General features: G+C 41.4%; 1 protein-coding gene across 4 annotated transcripts in view; it reads right to left on the reverse strand.

Moving 5' to 3' along the window:
* Positions 1 to 5,957: 5,957 nt before the first annotated feature.
* Mkx (mohawk homeobox) overlaps positions 5,958 to 27,735 on the reverse strand; it is a 68,206-nt gene continuing 46,428 nt past the window's right edge. For all 4 annotated transcript variants that reach the window (XM_050152722.1, XM_050152719.1, XM_050152721.1 and 1 more), the window contains exons 6-7: positions 8,120 to 8,153; positions 5,958 to 8,014 (exon numbers count right to left, since the gene is read on the reverse strand). In XM_050152722.1, the coding sequence (XP_050008679.1) occupies positions 7,828 to 8,014; positions 8,120 to 8,153 (221 nt within the window). In that variant the 3' untranslated portion in view covers positions 5,958 to 7,827. The remainder of the gene's footprint in view (positions 8,015 to 8,119; positions 8,154 to 27,735) is intronic.

The following is a 27,735-nucleotide window of genomic DNA, read 5'->3' on the forward strand; positions in this document are numbered from 1 at the left end:
TGATTCGTGGTCACTTACAGCACAGTGATCAAATGCCATGAAATGCCAATCATTTTTAAAATCAGCCTTATATAGCTGAACTCTCAACAGTGGCTTGTAAAGTCTGGCTTGGAGGTTGTTAGGTAGTTATGGTTAAATTGACAGTCCTTTAGGGAGTTAGGAGATCCAAAATGCAGAGGCCATTAAGGCTTTAGTAATTAAAGGTTGGGCTTGTTGGTTGAAGAGATTTTATAGTGCCCATTTAAGTTTTACTGCCTGTGAAAAGGTGAACATGAAATAGAGGTTATCAGTTCTCCATGGCTCCATCTTTATTGACCTGGGAGTATTCAGGCTCTCTAGCAGTCAAGCCTGAAGTTCTGTGAAGAAGGGACCATGATAATGTTGGGCTACATATATTTGAAACTAGACAGATCATTACAAAATAGCACAACTCCACCAAAAATATAAATAATATAAGAATGAGAGGGAACTACTGAATATGAAGTGAGGGGACAATAAAGAAAAATTGTAAGAACATAATTTTTCTGAGACCTCTGTAGAAGAGGGGAATTCACAGTTACTTTTATCTCTACTTGATGCACCCACAAGTACTATACTGGTTAGTTCCTATCAACTTGACACAAGCTAGGGTCATCTAGGAAGAGGGGACCTCAATTGAGAAAGCCCACTGTGGGCATTGTTGCTCCTGTGTAGGTAATTCTGGGAGCTGAGCTACAAGAAAGGTAACTGAACATGAATCTGAGACCACAGACTGGTAAGTATCATGCTAAAATTGAAACAAGTGTCCTGAAACATCCCACAGTTAATCCCTTCCTTAAAAGACAAGGACTTGAGTCACAGTGTATCGTGGAAGGAAATTAGTTCGAGGGAAGGGTAATATTATAGCAAAAAAAAGGAAAGTGGGGCTGAAGACTTCATTTCTCTTACCATGGCCTAGACATGAAAGAGATAAGGACAAACACGGTGTTTTCAAGGTACTGATATGATTCTCAGCTGCATAGAGAGATCATCTGAGAGGCTGAGTCCCTCAGTGTTGCCCCAGGAGACCTTTCCAGCCTCGGGGGGGGGGGCATTTCACCCTCTCACAGATGAGGCTCTGAGAACTGTTGACAACTGATGGATTCTGACCAGAGAGGGGCAGTGAACATCTTCAGCTGTGCACTGTGGTTGAGTCTATCAGACTCCACTGGACAGCTTCAAACCCATGGTTACACAAATGGCCCTGGTTAATATCAGCAAGTTCCAAAGCAAAACAAAGCTAGATGCTGAATCCCAAAACTCCACAACCCTGAAACAGTGCAACTATCTGGGAGTAAGAGTTTGACTACATGAGCCTGTGAGGACATTTTACATTCAGACCATGCTGTTACTCCCCTCATGAGAAGGAACATCTCCTGCTGTGATCTGTATGTCACAGATGGATGCACAGGTATGACCTGACTGTCAAGTCTAAGACTATAGTGTCAGGGAGCAGGATAGGTTATCAGCAGGCTGGCTCTGTATTTTATGCTCTGAATGCTGAGGGCAGAGCTGTGTGGGACCACCCAATACAAACTAGATGTGGGATGTGAGGGCCATCTGGCTGCGACATCTGTCACTCTATTGATCACCAGGGTTGATTTGGCTGATCTAGCTGGCTAGGCGGGTGTCCCTTTCCTTTCTCACTGCTCCATGTAAGTCCCTCCCAAAGTTGCAGGCTCGGTTGAAGAGAATAGCTATCCAATATGATGTAATTATTACCTCTGGATACACATCCGAATGAAATGAAATTGGTGCATTGAAGACATACGTGTTCCTATGTTTGTTTTGTTGTGAAATATTAGTTTAAGGTGCGTTACATTTGTTTATGTTGTTTAGTGCATTATTTGTTTAATGATGCAAACAAGTGTTGCATTCTTTCATGTCACATTTGTTTAACTCTGCAGGACTGTGTTACTTTGGCTGCCTAAATCACCTGATTGGTCTGATAAAGGTCTGAATGGCCAATGGTGAAGCAGAAGAGAGAAATAGGAGGGGCTGGTGGGCAAAGAATAGATAGGAGGAGAAATCTAGGCTCAAGAAGAAGAGCAAAGAGAAAGAGAGAAGAGGACACAAGGGGGCAGTGTAGACGGAGGCTTTCTGTCTCTCTGCTGTCCTGGACCTGTTTCTCTCTGCCCGCCTGTTTCCAAATAACCACTCAGAAGCTTAATACCTGTTGCAATTGTCTGGCTGATGGCTTGGGCTATTAGTGGCTAGCCCTTTCTAAATTAACCCATTGCTGTTAGTTTATTATTTTACTTTGAGGCTTGTGGCTTGTTACCTTACATCGTGCTTCTTGAGTGGCTACACAGTGTCTCTCAGATTCCACCTACTTTCTCTGTGTATCTTTTTTTTTTTTTTTTTTTTGATTTTCGAGACAGGGTTTCTCTGTAGTTTTTGGTGCCTGTCCTGGAACTAGCTCTTGTAGACCAGGCTGGCCTCGAANATCTAAGAATATAAATTTTCTTCAGTACCACTATCTGGATATTGCTTTAAGCATAAGATGTTTTTCTCCTGGAAAACAATCAAGCAACAGAGATGATAGCAGAATTATTAGCACATGGAAGGTGGTTAAGGTACATCTGTTGTGTCTATAATATCACAAAAAGCTATGTCTCACATACCCATGGAAGGAATTTACTCATATGTTTCTGTTATGTATTTTTAGTAGTTGATTGTGGTCATTTGATGCTTTCCAAATGACCAAACATCACGTACATTTTACTAGTACTGATCAGATATTTGTAGACTGTGCCTTTTTTCAGGGTTTTCTCAATTTTTTTTTTGATTTTCGAGACAGGGTTTCTCTGTAGTTTTTGGTGCCTGTCCTGGAACTAGCTCTTGTAGACCAGGCTGGCCTCGAACTCACAGAGATCCGTCTGCCTCTGCCTCCCGAGTGGTGGGATTAAAGGTGTGCGCCACCACCGCTCGGCTTCTCTGTGTATCTTTGTTTGGACTTATTGCCTAGTTTTATTCTGCTAAACCACTGGCCAAAATAGCTTTATTCATTAACCAACAAAAGCAACACATACAGAAGGACTTCCCACACCAGGGCAACCAGCCAGCCAGCCACAGAGTAAGAAGGAAAGAAAGATATATAGAATAAAAAAAAGGTAAAAAGGCCCAGAGGAAAAACTTAGTTTAAAGAGATAATTTAACTTAAAAAAGTTGGCTAGAAACAAGCCAAGCTAAGGCTGGGTGTTCATAAGTAAGAATAAGTTTCTGTGTATTTATTTGGGAGCTGAGTGGCAGGTCCCCTAAAAAATAAAAAAACTCCAAGTACATTGTTTTATAATTAATTTTTTAGCATTGAAGGCATGGAGGAAGCAGAGGGATAATAGAGGTAGGGTATGTTCAAAGACAGAATATACAAGAAGGGTGTGCTCTAGATCCCCCCCCCATAGTTGGCAATAATATCCTGACTGGAAACTTCAAAATACTTAAATACTTAAAAATATCTAGAGGAGAAAACTTGGAATGTTTGCCACAAAGAAATGAAACTTCAGAGGGATATGCTAGTTGCCCTGACTTGATTATTCTATAACATATCAGTAGATAGATATCACATTCCACTGATGAGCTATTGTATATCAATTAGATTAAAGCCAAAACAAAACTATCATATTTGATGTGTTACAGGCCAAATATGCAGAACTGACTGTGGACGATTATTTGTTTTCTAAGCCCTACAGTCTTTGCATGCGATAGATTCCTATAGAGTCCTGTGAGAACACACTGTTTCCCCCCCAAATCCTGGCAATCTTCTCACCTTAGAAAATACAGGACTTTGCTGTCATTTTGTTTTTTCCCCCAAACCTAGACAGGTTTTGTTACTAGGATCCCTGTGGGATAGCAAGCAGCTGTCATACTCTGGTTCTGTTGTCACAAAGAAGTCCAAGTCAAGAAACTGTGCTCAGGAGGACCCGAATGGTACATCATGTGTCTAGTAAAACAAGGGATTCTGTATGCTCCATGGAAACCATGACCTACATTGTCAGGAAGGATGGTTATCATGACCATGGGGGTGTGGCACACACTTGTAATCACAGCTTCTTTGTACACACTTGTGAGCTTGCAAAGTGTTTCACCCACCATCTCAGTGAACTGCACAGACTTGGTTTCACTGACGGAACTCTGGCCTTGGTGGGTGATACTTCTTTCCCAGTTGCTAGTTCCTGTAGCCCCACCACTGCCGCACGATGCTGCCTTCCAGGACACAGGTGACCTTCCTCGCCCCCATGGGAGTCTGCTTGGCTCATTCCTATTCTCTGTCATTAGTCTGTTTGCTATCATTGAGCTGGATGAATTTAAAAAGAGGACTGTGGCCAGTGGCGTTGTGTGTTAAACACTGCTATTTAGCGCATGCAGGGAACACAGACATGAGGTTGAGTTTGGTCATCTTGAGCAGTGTGGAGAGGGACAGAAGGAAAAAAGCAGTCCTTGTCACCCCAGTGAAGGACACCAGTAAGTGCACTTGTCTTTGGTGTGTTTGTTTTTCTCGCTTTTGCTCTACTTCATGCTTTGGTGTAGCAGTTCAAAGTGATGCCAATGAGCATATCTAACGCTGGTACCAACATCACCACTGCCGTCCTTCAAGTCAGAAAGTTTTCCATGCTTCGAGATTTCTGTCAAGGTATTTGTGTCTCCTATTCCACCTACACTTTCATCCTCTACACAAACATCACATGGACATATTATGTGGTAGTGTTTTCCACTTACTGAGCGGTGATTTGTCAGCCACTGTAGTAGGCATCTTAATAGTTCGTATTTGTTTATTTCACTTCATGAGTGTGGAGATGAAAGGACAACTTACAGGGGTAAATTTTATCCTTCTACTATGTGGGTTCTGGAGAGCAAAATCTTGTCAAATTTGGTAGCAAAGTCTTTTCCTATTGAGATATCTCGCTGGTTCCTGTATTCTATGTATCATCCACTCTTTCAACTTTTTTCACAAAGTCTACCAGGGCTAGCTCCTTCCTCATATTTTGCAAATAAAAACTCTGAACATTGAGTCTGGATCTTGCAGTCATGGGGGGGGGGGGGGGAGCAGAGCTAGCAGGGCAATGCAGATCTGCCTGGCTTCCAAGCCAAGCTTCTTTCCCGTATAGAACACACAGTAATGAATGGAGGTGCTGTTGAACCCAGTATAAAAACATGTAAGTATGCAAAAGACATGATGAAGCCCATTATTTTATATACTAATAAGAACATTTTATGAGATAATTAAAATCCACGAATGAACAAATACAGAAAAAGAATGCTATTGTATTATCTATGGAAAGAAAGAATTCAGTGCAATTCAGTATTTGAACAGTCTGTGTTGTGCTCTTGTCCTTGGGTCTTAACAGGTGGGTTGGTGGCCTCAAGTGAAAGAATTCAAACTTGATCCAACTATAGCACACCCCATTCCATGACCCACATGCGAGCCGCTCCTGTCTACTGCTTCCTCCCACTGGCCAGCTTTCAAAGGCAAACAAAACCCATATGATCACTGAAGTCTAGAAATGAACTTTTATTTTAAATCTGTCAAGAACTCCCGACAGTGAGTAATTTTATTAAAATACAATTGTAAGATAAAAAGAAGGCGAGTCTCTCTCTTCAATATAAATTACGTGTTAGCCTTTCGGCTGCTGGCTCAGTGTTGTTTAAGGTGCTTTTAAGGGGTGAAGGGGTCTCTGAGTTCCAGACAATTCAGACAACAGCAATGAAAGAAAAAGAATAAGTTAAAAGTAACTGTAATTGGAGACATTGCTGGGGATATGCTAATGATATGTTTTTTTGAAGTGTGTACAGGCTGGACTCCAAGCTTTGGTAATTGAAATAAATCATGTGTCCTGTCATTGGTTTGTGTTCATAATACAGAACAAATTCACTGATTTTTTTTTCCCAAAAGATGGAAAAAATATAACATGACAATTTCAAATAAAATACAACCAGCATTCATTTTTATAATTGCAACATGGTAAAACAAAAACACTTTTATTAAAATATTTAATACCAGAATAACTTATAATAGTATGAAAAAGAGTGAAGTATTTGTCCTTGTCTTTCACTGCCACACTCATGTCTGGGCAGAGGCGTTGTGGTGGCTGCCACTTTGCACCCTGGGTCTGAGAGTACTGAGGATGCAGTAGCAGAAGCCAATACTTCATTCACTCATACAGTCATCACATAAACACCTCACCTTGGGCTTCCTGCTACTGCAGACTGTGCATAAGAAAACAGTAAAAATACATACAAAATATTTTCATATCAAATGATCTTCATTACACTAGATACCCCACCCCACAAGGCTATGATACATGAAAAAGTGTCTTACAATGGTCATCCAGGCAGTCATGTCCACTCAGCAGCAAAGAGCAACCTTTGACTTGTAAAAGCTTTTTGTAAAATAAAGAAAAATTTCAGCACATGCCATGTTACTGAATGTCATTCACATTTGGCAAAAGTGCTTTCCAATCAAAAAAAAAAAAATCTAAGAACTGGATTACATACCCAGAAAAAAATCCCACTCCAAACTAGGCGTCTTTTCACTTTGCTCTTGGACATTTGCTTTGCTCTGCTCGGGGTCTCCACATTTCTGTAGGTTTCGACTGTTCCCAAGCTGGTTAGGATGTTTAATGGCAAGGACGCTCTTTTCCTTTGATAGTGATTGTTTCCACTCAGTGGTGGTGTCAGTTAGAAACAAAATGTTCTTTCTTTCAATGCAAGACTTCACTTACATTTTACTTGAATTGTCCTACTTGGCACAAACCAGAGACTGTTCCTGTTTTGTTTCCCATATGTTTTAAATTTTAAAAATCAATTTTCTGCATATATGTATATCCACATACAGATATTTTCCCTTCATTTTCTTGTTCTTGTTGCAATACAAATTGTCCATTAGAATCGTGACTTGAAATAAACCAAATAAAAAGATTAGTTACTCCATTTGAAAGCCAGTTTCCACCACAAAGGAACACTGACCAATGCAAGCAAGATCATGTCTTAAAACTAAACTACAGGTTTAGTTTTGCACAGGAACAAAATTCAGCGATTTATATAATAAGGCTCTTTGCAAAACTTCGAAAAAGAAAAATCCAAATTAGTTTTAAAGGGCATTCCACAGTGATCAGGAAAATATTTTCTGATTACAGCATGCTGTAATTACTAGTTTGAAAGTGTCTCTTCTTAAACGCATATATCACGTGAGCCGTTCACATCAAGTGAGCCGGCTGCACCTTTCATTTTGGAAGCTGCTCACGTATCAGATATACTAACAAAACCCACACATAAAATTCTCACTCTCACCCTGGAAAGCACAAAGAACAATTTCTAGCCCTATAGGCATTCATGGGAGAAGAAAAAAAAAAAAAGAAAAAGAAAAAGAAAAAAGCACTTCACCAGGGTTGAACAGATTTCCAAGTTTCAGTGCGTGAGTGATTGGATTCATTTCAAGGGCTTTCAGCGATTCTGGCTTCGGTCCTGCACCGGTTTGGAACCACGTGGTCCAGCAAGTGTGACGTCGGCTGTTTGAGGCTCAGCTCTTCACTGCGCCCACTCGGAGCTCATCTCAGGGAAGCAAGGCACTTACTGTAATGGCGACGCAGATGCATAGTTTCAGTAACATAAAATAAGTTAATATTTTTGATTAAAATGACTTTTTTATAATTTATGTGTCTTTTTATAGAAGCAACTGGTATATTTAGGATAGCTGAACTTAGGAGGTTTGGCTGGGAGTCCTCTTCACACCTGCTTTGGCTCTTAAGATGAGGATTTTGGGTAAAAAAACAAAAAACACTGACATGCTCAGCAGCACCCCTGGCCACACTAGAAGCGCTGAGCCAGAGGCAGCTTGACTGTCTTTACTTCTGCTATGTGGGAAGACTTCTGGATGATGCAGCTGGTGGTCCCTTGTACTTCGTCTTTTCCCTGGGCGAGGTTTGTTAGGGCCATAGCTGCATTGATCTCTTTCCAGTACGTGTCATCCTTGCTCGGGCCCCTTCTGTTAGCTGCACTGCATGTGTGTGAAAGAGAAGAGAAAGGATCAAACCGCTGCAGTGTGCACTGGAGACAGCATCACAGCAAAGCACCAATGGCAAAGGAAACTTGTTTTGCTCACCTGCCACCTTTATTCGAGCCGTTGTCCAGAGTGTCTGCAAAGAGAAGCACACATTCACAAGTTCAGTTTCTTGTCTCTGGGACTTCTTTAAAAAGATTTATTGTATTTTTAGCTCTTCTCGCATGTGTGTCTGAGAGACAGACAGAGATGTGTGCAGTTGCCCACTGAGGCCAGAAGAGGGCAGCAGATCTCCATCCCCGGCTGGAGTTACAGGCAGTTGTGTCACCAGCGGTGGGTGCTGGGAACCAAATGCAGGTGCTCTGGAAGAGCAAAGACTACTCTTGAACACTGAGCCATCCCAGCAGTTCTTAGGATTCCTTCATTAATTGCCAAGAGTAAAATTTAATCTGAAAGATGGCTGAAAATTAGTTTTCTTTTTTTAAAAAAACAGATTCCAGTAGTTATCAAGGCAAGAAGGATTAATTTGCTGTAGGAAGTTGAGCTTCCGTGGGAAGGGCTGTGCAGGGAGGAACACTGACCGAAATGGGCCGCTCAATAGGCTTGTTCTGTTTTTGCCTATTAGCAACTACCACACATTACCATACTACATAAAGCAGATATCTTTTCTTCAACTACAAAATAAGGACTTTCCTAGAAGCTGTTGAGGCTTCCCCAACCTTAATATTCTGCATTGTGTTGAAACTCAAGCTTGAGGGGTGAGACTGATATGCCCGGATAGTCAGCAAGTGAGCACCATTTCACAGGGGTTGGGGAGAATGCGTGGGTCTGGAGTACAGTCAGCCTGGGATCTTCTGACCCGGCTGGGTTGGCCTGGACAGTTAAGAGGCTCACCCTGCCATGTTGGATAATTTGGGGTTAGAAAGTCACTCATGTACATGAAATAAAACAGCAATAATTTTTAGCCTGCAGAACTCAATAATCCTGATTTATGGAAACTTTCTATGAGTCAAGCCTCTTTGGTTGTTGCTTTAATTTTTTTTTTAAAAAAAATCACATTTATACACTAATGAGGGTGTGTGTGTGTGAGCCACATATGTACAGAGATCAGAGGACAGGAATTTGTCCTTTCCTTCCACCATGTGAGTCCCAGGATCAAAGCCATCTTGTGAGGTAAGGTGACAGGTGCGTTCAGCCACTGAGCCCTCTCGGGGTCTCCGTCCTAAACTCTTCAGCTTTAGTGACTTTGTGCCGGGGTGTATATCTATCTGGTGACAACAAATATCTTCTGGTATCTGTTTTCACTCACTAATGACAGGGTCAAGATGAATCAGAGCAGAGGCCAGTCAAGGCCTCTGGGCAGGAAAACTGGCAACACTGGGCATTTTACAGCGAGAGAGGAGAGACCCGAGGGCTGGGAGAGGAGAGAGGAGAGAGACAGAGAGAAAGAGAAAATTAATATTTTGGTCTTTGCTCAATTTTTCCCCACAAGTGTTGCCAAAAGTGAAGCAATTGGTTATGGGATGTTTAGTCAATGGAAAGATTTGTCAAAAGCAGAGTAAGTTCCATGAACTTACAGACATCGGAGAAATAAGAAAAGACCACATTCTGATGCTCAGATTCACAGCTGAACCACTTCCCACCGGTGAAGGGACTGGAACAGTGGCAGTTGGTGACTGCAGAAAAGCAGAGAGCTTGTAGCTGACAGACATGTAGTGACATCGCCTGCATGTAGAGGGACATGGGGTTCCTCCAGATGAGAAGGAAGCTTAATGTTCTGCAGCCCCCAGAGTAGCTAGATGTTGCTGGAACCACTGTGGATGCTTCTTAGTCAAGCCAGGGAGAAAGGAGATTCCAGCAGCAGATGTGAAATTATGAAATTCTACTTACTTGGAAATGAATGTGCCTCTAAAAATATCTCTTATGTGTAAAACTATCGCTCAAATCCTTGTTTGGGCATTCTAATTAGTTATTAGATTCTCCCCCCCCTCGTGTGTGTATTCATGTGTGTACAGTGAGTGTGTACACATGTGCACATTTGTAGGTGTGAATGTGTGTGTTTATGGTGCATAGAGCACAGGGAGCCATCACAGGGCAACTTCAGTTTCTGGTTCTGCCTTGTTCAAAACAGATTTGCTTGTTCACTGTCCGGTATAGCTGACTAGCTGGTTCCTCCAGTTTCCAAGGTTTCTTCTGTCTCTATCTCCTATCTCCCTGTGGAAGCACTGGTTTTACAGATGCTCCTACTAAGAGCCTAGCTTTTACATGAGTCCTGAAGATTTGAACTTATGTCCTTTGGCTTGCACGGCAAAAGCTTTTATCCAATAAGCCATTTCACTAGTCCCTGTTTGTTTGTTTTTCAACAGACCTTACAATGCTATTCTGTGCACGAGTCTCAAGAGGGAACTTTACATTTTATTTAAGGCACGTGGTGTACTCGGTGTCCTCAGGTAGGACTGGGTCTGAAGACAGAGACAGAGCTGCATAAGATGGTACAGCTGGGAGACAGCTTGCATTTCTATCAAGGCTAAAACTGTCCTAAAGTGCACTCTAGAGGATTTCAGACCAGTTGCAAAAGCTGACTGTCAACACTTGGAAGCTTCTCTGCATCTATGGTCTCTTAAGCTTAAAGCATAGATGCTCTTGTGTGGATATTCCTGGGGCTTCCTAGTGTGAAAAGGCTATTTTGATCCAGACCCACCCCTGAGGAGTCGAGTTCGCAGATGAACAACAGAAGGAAATTCACAAACAATCTCCTTCTTGGAAACGTTTGTGCATTTTCTGGAAAGTAAGAACTCTAAAGATCTGCTAGTTTGGGGACTTCTATTTATTGTGCTGAGCTGGGATTTGGGGACATCCCAGCTATTTTAGAGACTGACACTATCTGAGGACAACTCAGCAAGCTTATAATCCCCAGCTAACACTGGATGGTGCTACTAAATGCTATGATTTCTTTCCTGTGTTTTTTTTTTTTTCCTTCATAGCAAATACTTGCTTTCTCCTTTTCATTTGAACTAGTTGTCCTTTCAGTCCATACTCAGTACTTCAGGAACCTTGGGGATGTTGTCTCCCGTCATCAGCAGTCATGATGCTCAGGTCACTTTTGCTCACACATGACAGTTGATCTTTCGGAGTGCCAGAGGTTCCAGGCAGAAGTAAAGGTGCAGAATGCACAGTGCTGAGAGTCAGAAGAAGCAGAGGCCCAGGCTACAGATATGCTGCAGGCTCCTGGGAACAGTATATGAGCATGCACACAGAGCAGGCTCTGACTGTCAACATTTGCTCAGCGGTACCTCCCTCTGCAAGTAGCTTGGCTCAGCTTCCCCAAAGTCTAAGCTAAAATGCCCTTTTAGGTTCTAAGACTCTAAAAATCAGCTACGCTGTCAATTACCATAAAAGCAACTGGTTGGCAGGATGCTTATTGAATCAGCCTGTTTTAAACCAAAAAAGAAAAGGAAAGAAAAAAAAAAGAGGTGGGCAGTTAGGAAAATCTTAAATGCTGTAAAACTCAAAGCATGTTGAAACTTAAGGTAGGGCTATCCTATTTGGATGAGTGTTTCCTTAGAAAATTAAGCAAAGAAACAATTACATGAAAAACTCAGTTGAATGGCAATTCAGGCTGTCTAAGCACAGGGCTCAGTAGCCAAGGACCCTTTCAGCTTTCATGAAAGCCACTAGAAGCTTACTAATTTCTAACATCTGCAGGCCTAGAAAGTGAGAAAAGTATGGCCAAATATTTCTCCTCTGTGATATATTTTTCAAGTTTAATGAATAAATCCTCAGATTGGAACTGTTTTGTTCTGTGTTTCACGAAAGAGTACCTGTGTCCCTGCCACGTAAATAAAAGGAAGGAAGATTAAGCTTATGACCATTTTTCAAATTAAGGAACATGAAAGTCGCATGACAGACACTTCTTTAAATTAAAATGGAAGGAGCGAAAGACATTCCTGCAGAATATAGGAAGCAGGGAGAATGAAAGAGAAACATGAAAATTGTTCTGCCGAGAGGACAGCAAAGCAGGCCACCTGAACTAGGTAAGTGGAGAGAGGAATCCGTGGTTTATATTCTAAGATAATGGAACACAGCATCTACCTCACCTGTCACACCGACCTCATGTCCCTGCAGGAAAACTAAAACCTTGGGGTGTATGTCAAGGGTCTAAAGCAAGCCAAAAATCCCCAATGTCTGAAAACCAGGCTTTCACAAGCAGTGAGTTTGGCAGCCATCTCTCATGAGAGTTGCTGAGAATAGATAGCCAAGGTTTAGTTAAGTGTGTGCATCCCAGAGACACGGGACACCAGACCAGCTTATGGTTTTCACAGGGTTGGGGCTATGGGTGAAAAGAACAAGATCCAACAAGCAGGATGGAGAGACAACCTCCTTGAGGACATGCAACACCGACTGCTCAGTAAAAAAGGACATTATAAAAAAGCAGCAGCGCCCATTAATCTCATCCCATTGCAATGCTTAGGATGTCCATTTCCCCACATTAGGATACCTGGCTGGGCCGACCCATACACACACACATGGTCTCCGTGGTAAGAGCTCTGGGCCAGCAACACGGCTCAGGTGGTAAAGCTGCTTACCATCAAGTTTAACAGCCTGACGTAGAACCCAGAACTCACAGGGCGAAGGAGAACAGACTCTTGGGAGGGTTTCCTCCGATCTTCACAACATTGTACTGTGGCACCGATGCTCCCCACCCCCACCTGAATACACATGAATAAATACATGTAATTTTAAAAAAATAGCCATTTTTATTTTTACTAATAAGAAAGTAATGCAATCGGGAAAGACTATGCCATAATATTTATTGATCCCTAAAACTAAAAGGTTCTGGATCATAAGACTATACAACTAGCATGTATGAGCACTGGTGTAGAAAGCATGCCCTCTCATTGTGACTTTTCCTTATCGCAATTTGAGATCTTTCCAGATTTAGTCTCCCAATGATTAGGTTTCATTCTGAGTAATTTCTAGAGAAAGAAAAACATTTAATATACATAAATTGCACATTAATGGTTTTGCTTTTGCTCTCACTGCTAATCGATCAAATCAAGTGGTGATTTTTATTCTGTTTTTTGTAGACAAAATTAAATGAATTTAGTAATCACATATTCTTAAAAAAGAAAGTAACAGTCACCATGGAAAACCTGGGAAAGGGTGTGAAACAGAATTAAGATAGGATATTTAGACCAAACAGTAACATTTGTGCACTGGTTAGTTTTGTCAACTTGACACAAACTAAAGTCATCCGGGAAGAGGGACCCTCAGCTGAGGAATTGCCTGTATCAGATTGCCTTGTGGGTGTGCATATCCAATGGGCATTTTCTTGGTTGATGATTGATGTGGGAGTGCCCAGTCTACTGTGAGTGGTGCCACCCTTAGTTAGGTGATCCTGGGGTATATGAGAAAACAAGTTGAGCAACTTGGACAGCAAGGTAGGAACCGGTACTCCTTCATGGTGTCTGCTTCAGTTCCTGCCTCTAGGAAGCCTTCATTTCCTACTTTGTCTTCCCTTGATCTGTAAGATAAAATAAATCCTTTCCTTCCCAGACTGCTTTTGGTTATCATGTTTACCACAGCAACAGAAACCAAACCAGGACAGGGCAGACGGCCTTCTAAGGGATTACTGCTTATCTGTTTTAAACAGGATATTCTAGACATGTATTTTTTAAAAGTAATTTATTTTGTGTGTATTTGGGTTTTTTTCTTGCATTCATGCCTGTGTATCATGCATGTGCCTGGCACCTGAAGAGACCAGAAGAAGGTCTCAGGTCCTCCGGAGCTGAAGTTCTAGGCAGTTGTGTGCCACCATGCAGGTGCTGGGAATCAAAACTAGGTCCTCTGTGAAATCAGTCAGAGGCCATCACTTCTGCCTCATCAGCACCTGTCTTGGAGACCCCTTCTGCTTTTTCCTATCCTTAACTATTCTAAAGAATAGTTTACTGTTAGAATTTACCTAATGTGCAAAACATGGGAGAAACACCAGTATCTTAGCTGAGTTTCAAAGCCTCCTCCATTCGGTGTAACTTGAATATGCAGAAGTGGTTAGAATGCGAGCTCATGTTTACTGACTGCTGTGCTTATGTCAACCATTGTTCCAGGAACTCTCTAAATGTTCTCTGGTAACAATAACCACTTTTGTTTACAAATAACACTAGGGCTTAAAAGGTCCAACAACTTGCAAGGCACTCAGGAAGTGGGGACTACAAAACTCATCTCTGAGTCAGCTAACACTGAAGGTCATGTTTGCAGCTACAGAATTCCATTATGCCAGTATCTCTTTGGATCAAATGACCTTTAGAGACTCTGGTGAGTCTATCACTAGCCACAATGATTATGGAACAGACATGAGTTAAACACAAGTTCACCTGTCATGCATGAGGCCCTGGCTTCTATCTGCAGCACTATTGAAACCTAAATATACCAAACATGAGTGAACACACACACACACACACACACACACACACACACACACACACACACTATTCAAGTCTTTTTCTGTACTTTTTGCTAGGCCTGTAGGCTAAGGACACAAGAACAACAAGAACGTTCTTTCTGTCCCTATGGCTTAGTCTGTGATCAAGGCACCTGTCCAAGCCTCAGAAAAGGAAATGTAAACAAGCTCCCACAGATTCCCCAGGCTTTAATTGGACGACGTTTTAGGAACTATGCTAGCCTTGTGATCACTTTCCTCTAAGCTGGACAGAATCACTGCTAAATCACCACAGGAGAGCCATTGTCCCAGCACTTGCAGAAGAAATTGTGGTTATCCTCTCTCGGGGACAGATGGAGTTCTTGCAGAGTCAAAGGAAATTATTTGAAATGATATCTGACCAAAAAGGAAGTGAAAGAACGAAAACACCTAGCAGTCTAAGACGCATCCCTCAGGACTAAGCTGCTTCTAACAGTTTTGAGAGAGCTTTTCCCTAAAACTTGGGTTTTTCCCCTAGAAGGAGGAGTGACACTGGGTCACTAGCGAGTCTGCTGCCTCTGGAAGAGTCATGAGGTGTCTGGGTTTTGTGAGCCAGCAGTGGGGTGGGGCCCACTGGAAACCTAATTAGTGAGAATTAGAAAATGAAACCAATCTCATCTTTATGGATGGATTCTCCACCCCACCCCCACCCCGCCTTGCAATATTCTAGCTAAATTATTCATCTCAGGGCCATTATTAGGTGGCTTCCAAAATCATTTAAGAGTTTGAGGAAAAATCTTTCCAAAAATTGAGCCAGTGTTTCCCTTAGCATGGCTTCCACATCTGGCCCAACATTCTTTTCCTTCCTGCTACCTCTCATGTGGGCTGGCCCCAGCTAAGACTAATGATTCCCAGATGTCCTGGATCTGTAGTATCCCCACCTCAGCAGCCTTTCTGTCAATGCATCATCCCCTTCGGGTCACATCAAAATATAAAAATTAGAAGCTGCACTCCTCTATGCAGGGCCAATGGTAACGAACTCTTTATCTGGATGGGGAACACTTGTCAAAACTTCCAGGGATCATAGTATTGTCATTAACAGCAATGCACAACATCCTTTTTCTTGCAGGAGCACCAGTGCTGTGGTAGCCCTACAGATGTGCTTCTCAGCCCCTTACTGGCAAACTCTAGCCATCATAGATTTTCATCGATTTTCACTCCAGCAGAGTACATGGGATTTGGCTGCAGATCTTTGTTCGGTCCCCTGTGTTACTGTGCTGGTAGGATACACAACTACTCTCACTCCATTATTCCTGGTTGTCTTTTTTCTTCTAAGATGCATGGCCATTCTGCTCTTACCTATCTGGACTGGTGCATTAAAAGTGCAGGAAACAGGATTTGTGACTTCAAAGTAACCTCCTAAAATATACAGAGTGTCACCCAATAATCAGTTTCTGTTCACTCTCAGTCTTCCACTAACCATTTTGTGTGTTCTTGATGCACAGTTGTCTCTTCCAAGGTTGCTCCACCCTTGCTAAGTTAAAACCTTCCAGTCTGAAACTTTGCTTTGAAGATTAGCATACAGTCTTTGGGAGGGAGGAGCTGGTGGGTGATCAGCCAGAAGGTCTGAGATGGTGGATACTCACTTTGATTGGCCTCTTGTATTAGCTATGAGGGTGGTCTGGAGGAGGTCACAGAGACACTAGGTAACATAGAGGCAGAGCCTAGACTCACCTTATAGCACAGCTATCTGAGGACTCATCAGCTGTGTAACTTTCTGTGTCTCTACATTTTCATTTAGAAATGGATCACAGATTCATAGGGTGGTTACAAAGACCACATGACAATACTTGTAAAACATCAAAAGAGATTTAAATACATATATTACTATAAGGGTCCTTATTTTTAAAATGCTAACTTCCTGTCTCACTTTATTATTTTCCATCTATAAGCAGCATTTAATGTAGTCACTGAGAAAATCAGTACTGTTTAGAGATTAAAATAAAAACCTCTGTGTAAAGAGGGAATATTTAACTCCTGACAAAGCCCATCGACTCAGATTAATGAACCAAGTGTGTGGAATCTATCATCTTCAAAGACAAAGATGGCGTTGCTCTTGCTTTCTTTGTGCCAGAACACTACAGCATGCCAGGACAAAGAGCCATGAGCCACATTAAAGAGCTGCTGACCTCGGGTGTCTGATGGGTTTTGTTACTTCATTTTCTCAAGGGGAATATTGGAGATGCTACCCAAAATGCTTCATGTATGAAAGCTAGGTTTCCAGCCACGTCTCAGAAAATGACTTCCTAGCTCTGCATGAATTGCTTCTGTGTGCTTTCATGCTACAGGAGCACTCACTGTCTATAAAAGCAGCCACTCGACATACAGATTGGGCAACTGGTTCTGAAACTGGTTTGCTCTTAATTTCATTCCCTCCTATTAACACTGCTCCTCATCCCCTGTGCTCTTTCATAGCACAAGGGCTGTTCCCTGCAGGAACAAGCTTACTGCTGTTCCTTGCAGTTCTTGAAGGGTAATGTCATTTACTAAGTACACAGCTGAATGGTATTAGGCTACAGACTTCTTATATGGCTTCCTTTAGCAAAATAAAAACCTTTTAAATGAAAAAAATATTCACTTGTAATGATCTGGAAATTGGCTGGAACATCTGGCTCCCTCAGTGCATTTTCAAACTCTTCAGTATCTCTGAAAAGCTATCAAAAAGTATTTTTCCTCTGATATATGAACTGCAGTGTATCTTGAGTTGGCTCAGCCTGCTGCCAGGGTGTTCAAATTCCTTGCATCACCATCTCCAGAAACGATACTTCAGACTGCAGGATCATGGGGTTAAACCTGTCTGATTGTATTAACACCAGAAACGACACAATAAAAAGACAGCATTCACAGTCATCTTGGCTCTTTCAGAAAAATAGCAAATGACAGTTGTGCTATATTTACAGTTCAACTGCTATACTTATTACAAAAGAAAAAATACATTTTTGACACGAGATGGACTCTATCACCAATCTTTCTACATTCCAAATGCATGTGAATATTCTGGATAAACTTGAATCTTAAAACTGAAGTTACTCTACCATTTTGTTCCTGCATTTTGACCTTTAGGGTCTCGTCTTTTCAGTTTTTAAATTAGGAATAGTATGTAAAGTCTGAACAGCAATGAAGGTACATGACCATACAAAAATTCATTTACCATGCAAATATGAAGATTGGAATTAGGATTCCCAGGTAAATATAGGTGCAATAGCACACATCTGTAATCCTAGCACAGTTATGGCTAGAAGGGAGGTATGGAGACAGAAGAATTCCCAGGATCTTGAGAGCCAGTCAGTCTGTTATACAGAACAGCAAACAACACAGAAACCCTGTCTCAAAGCAGAAGACGAGGACTGATCCCTGAGGTTGTCGTCTGACCTTCATGCTCACACTGTGCTGTGTCGATACCCTCCCCTCCCCAGAATTGTTTCTGGTAACTCTGAAGGATGAATGTGAAAAGAAGTCATGCATAAAGGTGAGGCCACTGCCTTGTCTTTGTGTGATAGGTGTGGCTAGAGGTTAGACAACTTTATTAAGTGGTCTTCTATGACTTATTTTGACCAAAAGAACACTGAAAAATCCTTCCTACCTTGAGTCTGTCTTGCTAGAGGGAACCATTCTAAATTTTGCCCAGGACTGCACATCCCAAGCCAGGCAGAAAACGAAAGCCCCTAGGAAAAAAAGGATGAGTATCTCCATGCAGACGAGAGCCACTCCTGCTGTGGGATTCCCCTCTGGATGCTATGAATACCATTGGTTAATAAAGAAACTGGCTTGGCCTGATAGGGTAGAACAGAGCTAGGTGGAAAAAACTAAACTGAATGCTGGTAGAAGGAAGGAAGAGTCAGAAAGGAGCATGTAGGCCCACTGGAGACAGATCCAGGGAACTTTACCCAGTAAGCCACTGCCATGTGGCAATACAAAGATTAATGGAGATGGGTTAAATTAATATGTAAGAGTTAGCAAATAAGAAGCTAGAGCTAATGGGCCAAGCAGTGTTTTAAATAATATAGTTTCTGTGTGATTATTTCAGGTCTGAGCTGCCAAGCAGTCAGGAAACAAAGAAGCAACCTGCTTACAACGAATTGGTGCCCACATGGACAGCTAAAATCCACTTAAAACCCTAAGTGACTTTGGGAAGGAATTCTAGGCACAAAAAAGGAAAGAAAAGAAAAAAGAAAACAGAGTTAAGCACAGCTTAACATCACAGCTCCTTTAAGAAAGATTTTCTTGATTCAGTGGTAGCAGAAAAAAAGCTGCACTGCTTTGAAATTGCAGCTTCCTGAGTCATGCTGCCAGCATAAACTCTGAGCATTTAAATGGGGTTTGTGAGCAATGTGCTATAACTTGCTTAATGGCAACACAGAATGGCTGTGTGCCTAAATGTGGCTGTGAGCATGGCTCTCAGATGCAGCAAACAGCTCCACCATGCTGGACTGGGCAGGGTGTGCAGGTAGTACCGTATTTCCCCTAGCAATGGTGCCGCTTAAGTTTATAAGAAGGACTTAGTATTTTTAGAAGAACTTCTGGTCAGAAAGTAATTACAGATATATAATAAAGACAAATCCAGATGAAAAAGACCTCTAAATGAGACACAGTGTGTTTTAAAAAAATGTACATAGGCTTGGGAGAGAGAATAAAAAGTATAAAGAGTTATAAAAAATGTAAAGTCTTTAAGGAGACAGAGTATACAGAGTCATAGATTAAAGGAGTAAAGATAATAAAATAAATATTAAAAAGTAATAGAGTAAAAACAAGCCACATAAAGATGATACATGCACAGAGTCTGGATTATGTATATAATTGTGTTTTCTTTAAATTTTCTGACTGTGAAGGAGCTAAGTACAGAGAGACATTTTATTGTACAGACTGTTAAACTAAACCAATATATATACTTTAAAGGTATCTTGATTTCAGAATTTGAGTCTAAGGATATGTTGTTTTAGAAAAGAGGTTCTTCTTTTGTTTCCACAGATGAGAACCTGTGGAATCATTCCAGACTATTATGATTTGATGGACCAAGACCCCTGACAGGTTGCCACAAACACCCCGCAAAAGAAAATACTTTGCCAACAAAAAGCAGGAAGAAGTTTAGAGAGAACTATGCCCATGTTCCCAAATATTGTTTATAAATGTTTACATTTAAAGGGGAATATGCTATAGAGATTTGCATTTGTATGGATCTTTGTTTATTGATACAAATTTAAGGTCAATTTGATTAAGGTATTGGGTTTGCCCAGCTCATTTAAAAATGTAATGTATAATTAAGAAATATAGGTAAATAGAGAGTCATCTATAATAGTCAAGCTTGTAGTCATGTTAGTTAGATTTTCTAGATGTACGGAGATGTATTTCAGATGGATAGATATTCTTCAAATATTTCAGAGATCTTCAGAATATGGCATTTAAAATGTTTTAAGAACTTAGAACTTTTCATGACAGTGAGACACATCATCAGTTCCTGGCAACACCAAGATACTTCAAGAGGAAGATAGGCATTGAAGAGGTTCCTTATGGAGTTGGTTAGCCATTTGGGCAAGAAACTGCTCTTGCTTGGACTGCTTGGTAAACTGGACATGCAGGACCAACAAAGAAATAACTGCTTAACTTGCTTAAAGTTGAGACAATCCTTCAGGGTTTCTGCTTCATGAAAGATTCTGATAGACATTCTGCAGGACAGAGAAATAGGTGAAACTATCTTTGAAACAACCTGCTTTGTGGAAAAGTCTGCTGGATACTGGGCCTGTAGGCTGAAGATGGATGCCCCAATGGTACAGAAGAACTTTGGGTGACTGTCCAGGCAGCAAGATGTCCCTATAAATTCTAGAGTTTTGGAAATTGCTTACAATGAACTTATTGTTTATTTAGACAATATTATATCCTTCTGGAGTCTTTGATGGAATTGAAGAATTGGTAGTTATAGTTTTCCTTAGTTATGATAAAATATAAATTAGGTATAAATGTTGTAACTGTAATTCTTGCTTGATACCCATTTTGTTGTGTGTAATTTTTCTATATTAAAGTCAAAACCTTTCTTATTTAAACAGAAAAGGGAAGGTGATGTGGGATTCCCCTCTGTATGCTATGAATACAATTGGTTAATAGAGACACTGACTTGGCCTGATAGGGTAGAACAGAGCTAGGTGGGAAAAACTAAACTGAATGCTGGTAGAAGGAAGGAAGAGTCAGAAAGGAGCATGTAGGCCCACTGGAGACAGATCCAGGGAACTTTACCCAGTAAGCCACTGCCATGTGGGATACACAGATTGATGGAGATGGTTAAATTAATATGTAAGCCAGTAAGAAGCTGGAGCTAATGGGCCAGGCAGTGTTTTAAATAGTATAGTTTCTGTGTGATTTTTTTCAGGCCTGAGCTGCCAGGCAGCTGGGAAACAAACAAGTGGTCTTCCTGCAGCACACTCTGCACTCCTGTGGCAGATGTCTTGTATGGGCTGCACCTAGCATTTGCTGGCAGATGCTGCAGCCGTGTTTGATTGTGTTCCTTCCTACTTGCATTGTAAATAACACAACCAGTGTGTGTGGTGCACCCTAAAAAGATACAATTGTTATGTCTTTGTGTACCAGTTAAAAAATAAAAATGAATTTTAACTAAAATAGACACTGACTCCATTCTAAATGTACAATTACTACATTGTACCCTATGTGCACAATTTTTATTTTACAAATAAATTAAATGTGAATTTGAATCAAAGAAATACCTACTGAATACAGTGGCATACAGAGCTCACTTCACTATAACCATCTAAATTTAGAATACAGAGAATTTCTACAGAAAAAAAAAAGTGTAGGAAGTAAGTTGATTTAACCTAACAATCTGGTCTTGAGGAGATAAAACATTTTTTAATGTTATTACATGTGTGTGTGTTTACATGCAAACATGTGGAGGATTAGTACTTGTAGCAGACAATTCTTGCCTTCTACCATGTGTGTCCTGGAGACTGAACTCAGGTCATCAGGCTTTGAAGCCAACATCTTTACTTTATATCCTGGTAACCCAGCAAAAACATCTGATAGGAAACAAACAATATTCTTTGTGATAGTTTGTGAAAGGCACAGGATTTGATGTGGAATTACATGAAAATGATGAGCAGACTCACCAAGCAAGTGATATCAGGCGAGTTACTGTGCTTGCATTTCTCACCTGTAAAATGGGTGATGATAGCATCTCATTCCCAGGACTGCCTGTCCATCTTGGACAATGTATCAGAAACAGAGCTTCCTGGACAGGTGTGGTTTGGAGTTGGGGCTGTGGTGTTATGACTCCTGCTTTTATGAGCTCCACTGTTGCTGGCCTTGTGAGGCTGCCCACATCCACGGAGGTGCCAAGACTGCTCTTGAGTCCCCTCTGTCACTCTTTAGGGCTGTAGTCCATTTTCATAGAATTTTGTAAAGAAGAGAATTAAACTCCAGCAGCAGGGGTTGGGTGTCCAAAGGACAGATCCCTGGTTCCTATCTCTGGGACTGACAGCTCTGACAGGAAAAAATACCTCAGGAGCCCTGACACGGAAGGCAGAGGGTGACCCAGTGGGAAACCAATGTAGCAATCAGAAGCTGCTGCTTTTAGTCAAACCATGCAGAGATCTCTTGGCCTTCTCTCAAGTGTGGCAACACACTGCAGCATTTCTTTGGTATTTTGAAAAACCTTTATCGGGTTCTGTTGTGATAGGAGCGGCAGGGCTGCATCCCCGGCACCCGGCCACCCACATGGCTAGCTTATGCCCCGAAATAATTACACGGAAACTGTATTTTTTTAAACACTGCCTGGTGGCCCGTCTAGTTTCAGCCTCTTATTGGTTAGCTCTTACATATTGTTCTAACCCATTTCTAATATTCTGTGTAGCCCATGAGCTGGCTTACCAGGGAGGATCTTAACCTGCGTCTGTCTGGCATGGAAGAATCATGGCGACTCCTGACTAAGCTTCTTTCTCCCAGCATTCTCTTCTGTTTACTCAACCCACCTATGGCTTGGTCTATCAAGGGGCCTAGGCAGTTTCTTTATTAATAAGAAATCACTCCCACATCAGGGTTCTCAGTCTAAGGCTGGGCACAACACATTGTGTCCATGATTTTGCTTTAGTGTGAGTTGCAATTCTAGCAGTTCTATAAGGTTTAAGGTTGTAGATTCAAGGAAGTCACCTGTTCACATTTGCCTTTGCTTAGACATGGGCAGATTGGGAACAGGGAAAATGTTCCCTGGGTGGCAAACAATCCACCCTCTTTGTATAACTTATGATCTATTATTATAATTTTTCTATGCCATGATATTATATACAAGAAATCATTAGTAATAAAAATGTAAGAATCAAAGAATTCAAGCTATCATTAGACAACAGAATACTTACCCAACAGTCTTCTAATTGGTGTAGTCATGGTAATAGACTGTTGCAATGTCTACATTCGTGTTTTAAACTCAAACTTATTTGGCCCAGCTTTATACTATAGTATTGGTGGGGATTTTATTTGTATAGGTCTTTTATTTTATTATCTTATATTTTCTATGGTAAAATAGTGTAACAAAGTAATCCACATGGGATCTTCAAACAAAAATTCTTTCTAGGAAGGATAATCAGCTTTTGTAAACCAAAGTAAACTGTTTTTGCTGCCCTCTGTTGGATATTTTATTTGTTCCTTTCTGCAAAGAATAAAGCGTGGTTTCCCTTTCTGCTGACATGAAGAAAAGGCTCTGTAAATTTTTTTTTAAAATATGTTTGCAATTTTTATTTGTGTGTGTGGTATGTGTGTGAATACCACACATGGGAACAGATGCCCACATAGGTGCGTGGAAGCCAGAGGACATCAGCTGTCCTGATCTATTACTTTCTGACCTCTTCTCTTGGGGCAGTATCTTTCTGAACCCCTGGAGTTACAGGCCTACTCATCAATGTCGGGCTTTTTAATGTGAGCCCTGGAGATTCAAACAAAGGTCTTCACGCTTGTGCAGCAAGCGCTCTTACCCAATGAGCCATCTCCCAAACAGGGTTACTTTTAATCTGCCTTTTCTATGGCATCCCTGAGAAATAGCTGGCACTATCAGGTCTCTGAAGAGGGGAAGAGGCGAGAACTGCCCTCTGTTGTAGAACATTGTCCTCTAAATGTGTCAGGCTTTACATGGCAATCAGAACAGCTCCAATTACTCTTAAAGACTTTCAATATTCAAACCACTGATATTCCTTATAAAAGGAGGGGGTGGGGGGTTCTTTAATCCCCTTTTTGGAGGGGAGATTCAAGCCATTCCTTCCTATGTTTCCCTTCCAACTGTATGTCTGAGTATGATCCTGTGTCCTTGGGAGGTGACAGAAATATAGAGGGTGAGTTCAGGGAGAGGAGGAGCTACAGAGTTATGCAACTAGGGAAAAGTCATCATCCATGCTAGGGTGAGACTTTTTGATGACGCAGTTGCTTTTAGGGTCATCCAACACCTTTAAGTCACCCCTAACATTTGTTATTTGGAGCTAATAAATTCACTGATTCACTGAGTTGGACTTCGGTGAAACTGTTACTTTGGTTTGTAGGTACCCTGGGATGAGTAAACTTTTGTTCATATCTTTCCCCGGGGAATGTTCATACAGAATCATGAAACCAACTTGGTAGCTGTTGATCCTAAAGATATGTGCGTGGGGCAGAGGAATTGAGACACTAGATTTAGCTATGAAGGAGGACTGAGTAGTTCCTATACAGGCTGTTGCTCGGTTTTGAAAAGGGTGAGCTATTATTATTTGGAGCCGAAGGGCTGAGTACTGCAGTGGTTGGAATGATCCCTCGGGGTCCCACTATGGAAGCTCATGCAGCACTGTTGGGAGGAGGGGACTTTAAGTAGTGATTAGGTCTCAAGGACTCGGTTCTTCTGCATGAATGAGTGGGCTTCTTCAGAAAACATGTGTTCATCCCTTCGTTCTATTCTCTCATAATCTCTTGCCCTCCTGGACTCTGCCATGGGGTGGTACATCAAGACAATCCTCACTAGATGCCAGGGCCTGGATACTGAACATTTCCAGTCAGTGGAACTTTAAAAAATACACTTGTTTACTTTGCAATCTGCAACCAAATTGTTAGAATGAATCTAGGAAAGTCACTAGTCTCACTTTATAAACGTGCACAGAGGGCGTAAGAAGAGTAAACCGCCAGGATGGTTGTGAAAATCAGAAATACTGTCTGTGAGCCACCGAGCACCCAGGAATGATAAAAAGTGATTCTACACTTGCCTTTGCCAGTTTCTGTAGCAAAAAATTGAAGCCGTTGAAGACTTACCTTGAAATGGAACAGATAATAAAAAACACAACAGTTCTTCATAGTTTGTGTTTGAATTGTCTAAGCCATGTTATGTCTAGGCAGCTGCAGTGTGGAAAATTCTCAAAAGAGCATGATGCATAATTATGGCAGCTTCAGTTTTGCAACAGCCTGGAGAAGGTCACTTCAGTTGTTGAACAGCCACAATATGCAACACATTAGGAAGGAATCTTCAGTGACAGAATCGGTGCATTAAATAACAGACTGTGGCAGTGGCCAATCTGTTGTTCACTATCTGGTTTCATGCCTGAAGCAGTCTTTGCACCAGCAGCTTGCACACACATCATTCAATCAGTGTGTTAGAAGACTGTACTTTAACAAAACAAAACCTACTAGAGGTTGGATAAAGGCTGTCTCGAATGCTGGCCAACTCTACTACTGAGCTATACCCCAATATGTGTCCTATTCTGGATTATTTGGAGAAAGTTTCATTTATGAAGACTTTGCCTAAGAGAGAGAGAGAGAGTAGATTTGAGAATGCTCACCTTTAAAAGCTGCGGTTTAGAATTCTTATGAGGATCCGATCCAGTACTGTACTTTCCTTTTACAAGATGCAAAATTCATATGCAAAGCTAAACAGCTTTAGTTTTATGCTAAGCCAGTTCTCAGGAGCTTTCTGACTGCAGTAGAAGTGCATGGAGTATCAAATATACCTGACAGTCCACCTTAACTAATAGGTACAACATTTGACCTCCCTTGGATTTTTTTCCCATCTTTGGATGCTTGGTGCTTTGCTAGAAAACATATAACCATAGTATAATGAATTTGAACTGGCATGAGTGAAAATCAAATTATCTTTTGTTGAGTGTCTGGTGTGAGAAGTCCTTCTGTCTATGTGTTGCTTTTATTGGTTAATAAATAAAGCTGTTTTTAGCCAGTGGCTTAGCAGAATAGGGCAAGGTGGGAATTCCAAGCAGATAGAGGAGGAGAGAGTAGGCAGAGTCAAGGAGAAGCCATGGAGCTGCTTCAATAGACAGATGCAGGAGACAGATGCCGGATGGAACCTTACTGGTAAGCCACAACTATGTGGCAATACACAGATTAGTAGAAATGTGTTAATTTAAGATATAAGAGCTAGCTAGCAATATGCTTAACTATTTGTTAAAGAGTATTGCAAAAATATAGTTCCTGTGTGATTGTTTAGTGTCTGGACAACTGGGAATGAACAAACAACCTCCATCAACAAATGTCAGAAGAAAAAGCCCTATACTTCGTGATCATAATCACATGATTTATTTGATTTCTTTTTGTGAATGCTGACATGACTAAACATATTCCTGGGTTGAAGGTTCACAATGGCAGAGCACTTGCCTGCCATGAGCAAGGCCCTAGACTCAGTTTCTGCCACTGGGGAAAGCTTCCCATTTCCAACTGTAGGAAATACAACTCAGAAAAGCTCTCTGACAGGTCCAAGGCCCAGTTTTCAGCATGAATAGACTGGACCCCCATTTATCTTTTGATGTGGGAGTGATTTCTTACTAATAAAGAAACTGCCTAGGCCCTTGATAGGCCCACCCTTAGGTGGGTGGAGAAAACAGAAGAGGATTCTGGGAGAAAGAAGCTTAGTGAGGAGTCGCCATGATTCTCCTGCTCCAGACAGACGCAGGTTAAGATCCTCCCTGGTAAGCCAGCTCGTGGGCTACACAGAATATTAGAAATGGGCTAAATTAATATGTGAGAATTAGCCTAGAAGAGGCTAGATAGAAATGGGTCAAGTAGTTAAATGAATACAGTTTGTGTGTTGTTATTTCGGGCATGAGCTAGCCAAGCGGCCAGGGTGTTGGGGACGCAGCCCTGCCGCTCCTAATTCAACAGATGGTGCCCAGACGTGATGGGCTAAATCCACTTAAAAACCTGAGAAGGCTTAAAAATAAGGGAGAGAGAGTTTAACAGAAATTTTTGCTGTTTGCTGGTGGCATGCTGTAGAGAAATTTCCTGATTCAGCAACAGCAGCAGAAAAAAAGCTGCGTCATTTTAAAGCTGTGGCTTCCTGGGGCTGTACTGCCAGCGTGAACTCTGGCTTTAAAGCATTTCAAGGCTTTTATGGGACTGGATGTTTGTGTTCCCGCTTGGGATCGGGGGAGAGTGCTCTGAGACCTTGCAGATGGCTCAGCGCTCCCCGCCTGCACCTGGGCAGAAGGCTGAATCAGGCTTAGGCAGGCAAAAGAGCATGGCGGATTCCTGCCGCCATACAGAGACTGTGCATTGCTCTGTGTGTCAGATTTTGCTGTAACTTGGATTAAAAAGAGTTTCTGTGCTGCACACTCAGCCTCAGAATTAAACTGCTGATTGCGGCTCCAATGTGGACTGCTGTGTGCCTGGAACTGTGAATGGTTCAGGGGCACCAAATGGATCTGAGGCAGGAGCGGGTGCTCCATGCTGAACTGTGTTGACCTCAGGCAGGAACTACCGTAATTGCCATTATAACAGCGCAGTTAAGGTTTCAACTGGGCAGGACACAGGTAGTACCGTATTACCTGTACATGGTACAACTTAGGTTTTTAAGAAATGCTTAACATTTTAAGAAATGCTCCTGGATAATAAAAAAATTACAGATTCACAATAAAACAGATTCAGACACTGTTGGATGAATGTACGTAGGCTTGGGAGAGAAAAAAAAGAATATAAAAAATAAAGTTAATGTCTTAAAAAATGGGTAAAGTCTTTAAAGAGACAGAGTACAGAAGTACAGATAGTTATAGATTAAGAGAAATAAAGAAAAATAAGCCACGTAAAAATGGAAAATTCACAGAGAGTCTGGATTATGTACATTGTGTTTTCTTTAAAATTTTTGACTGTGAAGGAGCTAAGTACAGAGAGACATTTCATTATATGGGCTGCTAAGCTGAACCTGCACATATGTTCTAAAGGTATCTTGACTTCAGAATTTGGATCTAAGGTTATGATGCTTTGGAAAAGTCCTTCTTTTGTTTTCACA

This window comes from Alexandromys fortis, unplaced genomic scaffold (assembly GCF_014885135.2).
Source record: "Alexandromys fortis isolate MF-2015 unplaced genomic scaffold, M_Fortis_MF-2015_v1.1 scaffold_54, whole genome shotgun sequence".
NCBI classification, from domain to species: domain Eukaryota; kingdom Metazoa; phylum Chordata; class Mammalia; order Rodentia; family Cricetidae; genus Alexandromys; species Alexandromys fortis.